This window comes from Hibiscus syriacus, unplaced genomic scaffold, assembly GCF_006381635.1.
Source record: "Hibiscus syriacus cultivar Baekdansim isolate YM2019G1 unplaced genomic scaffold, ASM638163v2 tig00110610_pilon, whole genome shotgun sequence".
Lineage (NCBI taxonomy): Eukaryota > Viridiplantae > Streptophyta > Magnoliopsida > Malvales > Malvaceae > Hibiscus > Hibiscus syriacus.
Window position 1 is genome coordinate 4,361,996 of NW_024062800.1, and position 4,235 is coordinate 4,366,230.

The following is a 4,235-nucleotide window of genomic DNA, read 5'->3' on the forward strand; positions in this document are numbered from 1 at the left end:
GTTGAAGACCACATTCAGATCAGGGGGAACAATTAATGTAGAACAGCATCTTGTTGAAGCCTTTAAAGAAGAAAAGTTGATGAAAGATCAAGACATAGTTGAAGAAGCTATGAATGGATTATTTATCAACATGATCATGAATGACAACAAAACTGGCAAATACTTGGATAGGATTCGACCATGTCTTCCTGGAGAAACACTCACCAATTGGACCACTGAAGATCTTCCTATAGTTTTTAATATTAATGCAGAGTAATATTCAAAACTAATCTTTATGTTTAGCTCAAAAATATGAAAACTTTTTGTTATCTTGTAAATGAAATTATGTTAAATATAAGGAATTTTCTTTAAAATTTTCATATGGCAATCATTCTTTACATTTTCTTACATTTTTAAATTTATTATTTTCATAAATTTACTATATTCTTTCGGAAATATGTCCGACTTAAATTTACAGGTGTCACCATGTTAATAGCATGTGCATTCCTAAATTTAATCCAGTGATAAATTTAGAGCAGCCTATATGTCTGGAAGAAATCAATGGGTGTGAGGATGAATTGAAATGTGATATTCCTACTGAACTATTAAGATTGGTAGAAAAAGAAGACAAACAAATTCTACCCCACAAAGAAGAGGTTGAGACTGTGAATTTGGGAACAGATGAAGAAATAAAAGAGGTGAAAATTGGTACCACTCTGACAATCCAGATAAAACAAGAATTGATAAATCTCCTTCAAGAGTTCAAAGATATCTTTGCCTGGTCTTATCAAGATATGCCCGGTTTAAGCACATATATAGTGATACACAAGCTTCCAATCAATCCAGAATATAAACCAATCCAACAAAAGCTCAGACGAATGAGGCCAGAAATGTTGTTGCAAATCAAAGAAGAAGTGATGAAACAAATCAATGCAGGTTTCCTACAGGCATCTAAATACCCAGAATGGGTAGCCAACATTGTTCCCGTACCAAAGAAGAATGGGAAAGTTCGAATGTGTGTGGATTACAGAGATCTCAACAAAGCTAGTCCGAAAGATAGCTTTCCCTTACCCCACATAGACACATTGGTGGACAATACTGCAGGGCATGCATGGTTTTCATTTATGGATGGCTTTTCAGGATATAATCAGATAAAAATGAATCCTGAAGACATGGAAAAGACGACATTTATAACCATGTGGGGCACATTCTGTTATAAAGTGATGCCATTTGGATTGAAAAATGCAGGGGCAACGTATCAAAGAGCCATGGTAACTTTGTTTCATGACATGATGCACAAAGAGATTGAAGTATATGTAGATGACATGATTGCCAAATCCCGAACTGAAGAAGAACATATTCAAAATCTGAGAAAGCTTTTCCAGAGATTGAGGAGATATCAATTAAAGCTCAACCCCGCAAAATGCACTTTTGGGGTAACTTCTGGGAAACTTTTGGGATTTGTGGTCAGCAAAAAAGGAATCGAGATTGATCCAGATAAAGTCAAAGCAATTCAAGATCTTCCACCACCCAATACAAAAAAAGAAGTTCGAGGCTTTTTGGGAAGATTAAATTATATATCTCGGTTCATTTCTCAATTAACTGACAAATGTGATCCAGTGTTCAAATTACTTCGAAAGAACAATCCTGAAGTCTGGAATGAAGAATGTCAAGAAACTTTGGATATTATTAAGAAATATTTATCCAATGCCCCAATTTTAGTATCACCAATGCCTGATAGACCATTAATTCTCTACTTGATGGTCTTCGAAAATTCGATGGGATGTGTACTAGGACAGCATGATGAATCAGGAAGGAAAGAAAAAGCTATTTATTATCTGAGCAAGAAATTTACTGATTGTGAAGTTCGATATCCACCAATACAAAAATTATGTTGTGCCCTGGTGTGGGCTACTCGAAGACTCAGACAATATATGTTATACCATACTACTTGGTTGATATCCAAACTTGATCCTTTAAAGTTCTTAATGGAATCACCAGCTTTGACAGGCAGAATGGCTAGATGGCAGATGTTATTATCTGAGTTTGATATTGTATATGTCAACCAAAAAGCGATAAAAGGAAGTGTCATAGCTGATTTTCTGGCCAGTCGTGTATCAAATGATTATCAGCCTTTGAACTTTAATTTTCCCGATGAAGATCTGTTGTGCATATCCATGAATGAAGAAGTCAGAACAAATGATGAATTTGCAACTTGGAAGCTTTATTTTGACGGAGCATCTAATGCTTTGGGACGAGGAATTGGGGCAGTGTTAATTTCTCCAGAAAATGTTTATTATCCCTTTACAAGTAGACTGGAGTTCTTTTGCACCAATAACATGGCGGAATATGAAGCTTGTATCATGGGGTTGAAAGCAGCTATAGAAAGAAAAATCAAATTTCTCAAGATATATGGAGATTCATCGTTAGTGGTGTATCAATTGCGAGGAGAATGGGAAACAAAAGATCCCAAATTGTTGGAATACCGAAATTTTACCCTCGAATTAGTGAAAGAATTTGAGAGAGTTACCTTCAATTATCTCCCTCGAGAAGAAAATCAAATGGCAGATGCTTTGGCTACATTAGCTGCTATGTTTCAGGCAACTAAGAAAGTTGATATGATGCCAATCAAAATGCAAGTATATGAAATTCCTGCACATTGTTATAGTGTGGAAGAAGAGGTAGATGGTAAACCATGGTATCATGATATTCTGCAATATATCAAAAATCAAAGTTATCCACCAAATGCATCGGAAATTGATAAAAGAACTTTGAGAAGAATGGCTGCTGGATATTTTCTTGATGGAGAGATTATGTATAGAAGAAGCAATGATCAAATGCTATTGAGATGTTTAAATACCAGTGAAGCTCGAAATGTTATTGAAGAAGTACACAGTGGAATATGTGGAACACATGCAAATGGCCTTTCCATGGCAAGAAAAATAATGAGATATGGATACTATTGGGCTACCATGTACACAGATTGCATTGATTATGCAAGAAAATGTCATAAATGCCAGATATATGCAGACAAGATTCATGTACCCCCATCTCCTTTACATGTAATGACAGCACCCTGGCCATTTTCTATGTGGGGAATAGATGTCATTGGAGCAATCACACCAAAAGCATCGAATGGACATTGCTTCATCCTTGTGGCAATTGATTATTTTACCAAATGGGTTGAAGCTTCTTCATATGCCAATATTAAGAGGTCCACAGTCTGTAAATTCATAAAGAAAGAGATAGTTTGCCGGTATGGCCTACCAGAAAGGATCATTACAGATAATGCTCTGAACCTGAACAACAAAATGATGACCGAACTTTGTGCACAATTTAAGATCAAACATGCAAACTCAGTGGCATATCGTCCAAAGATGAATGGGGCAGTTGAAGCAGCAAATAAGAACATCAAGAGAATCATTACAAAGACTACTGAAACTTACAAAGATTGGCACGAGAAGTTACCTTTTGCTCTATATGCATACCGAACTACTGTTCGAACATCTACTGGGGCAACGCCTTTTTCTTTAGTCTATGGGATGGAAGCAGTCTTACCAATTGAAGTTGAGATTCCATCGCTTCGAATATTGAGAGAAATAAAATTGGATGAATCTGAATGGATCCAAGCTAGATTTGATCAATTGAACCTTATTGAGGAGAAAAGATTGAAAGCTGTTTGCCATGGACAGATGTATCAAAAACGGATGATGAAGTCTCATGACAAAAAAGTACATCCAAGAGAATTCCAAAAGGGTGATCTAGTACTAAAAAAGATCTTGCCTATACATAAAGATTTCCGTGGGAAATGGATGCCTAATTGGGAAGGGCCATACGTTGTGAAAAAGGCCTTTTCCGGAGGAGCATTGATCTTGGCAGAAATGGATGGAAAAATTCTGAGAAATCCAATAAACTCAGATTCTGTCAAGAAGTATTATGCTTGAAGAAAAAAGAAAAAAGAAAGAAAAGAAAGAAAATAGAAAAAAGAAAGAAAAGAAAAAAATAGAAAATGAAAAAAAAAGAGAAGAAAAAGAAAGGGGATCAAGGTGAAAACCCGCAAAGGGCATCTTGTAACCAAAGGAAGGATTTGAGTTGAAAACCTGAAAAGGCGGCTCAAATGCAGGTTGATATTAGGCATCTGGAAATTGAACACTCTTAAGATTTTGACAGTTTGGAAGAAACTTCACATCTACAAGCATTTCGACAACGTTTGAGATCTTCCAGACAAAAGCTTACATCATTTCTCTAAATTGTGT

General features: G+C 35.9%; 1 protein-coding gene across 1 annotated transcript; it reads left to right on the forward strand.

The window, feature by feature from the left end:
* Positions 1-572: 572 nt before the first annotated feature.
* On the forward strand, positions 573-3,923 carry LOC120135649 (the record flags this gene model as incomplete). Its single annotated transcript, XM_039151884.1, has 1 exon — positions 573-3,923. A coding segment is annotated over one exon (3,351 nt), but the record flags the coding sequence as incomplete, so codon positions are not given.
* Positions 3,924-4,235: the final 312 nt, after the last annotated feature.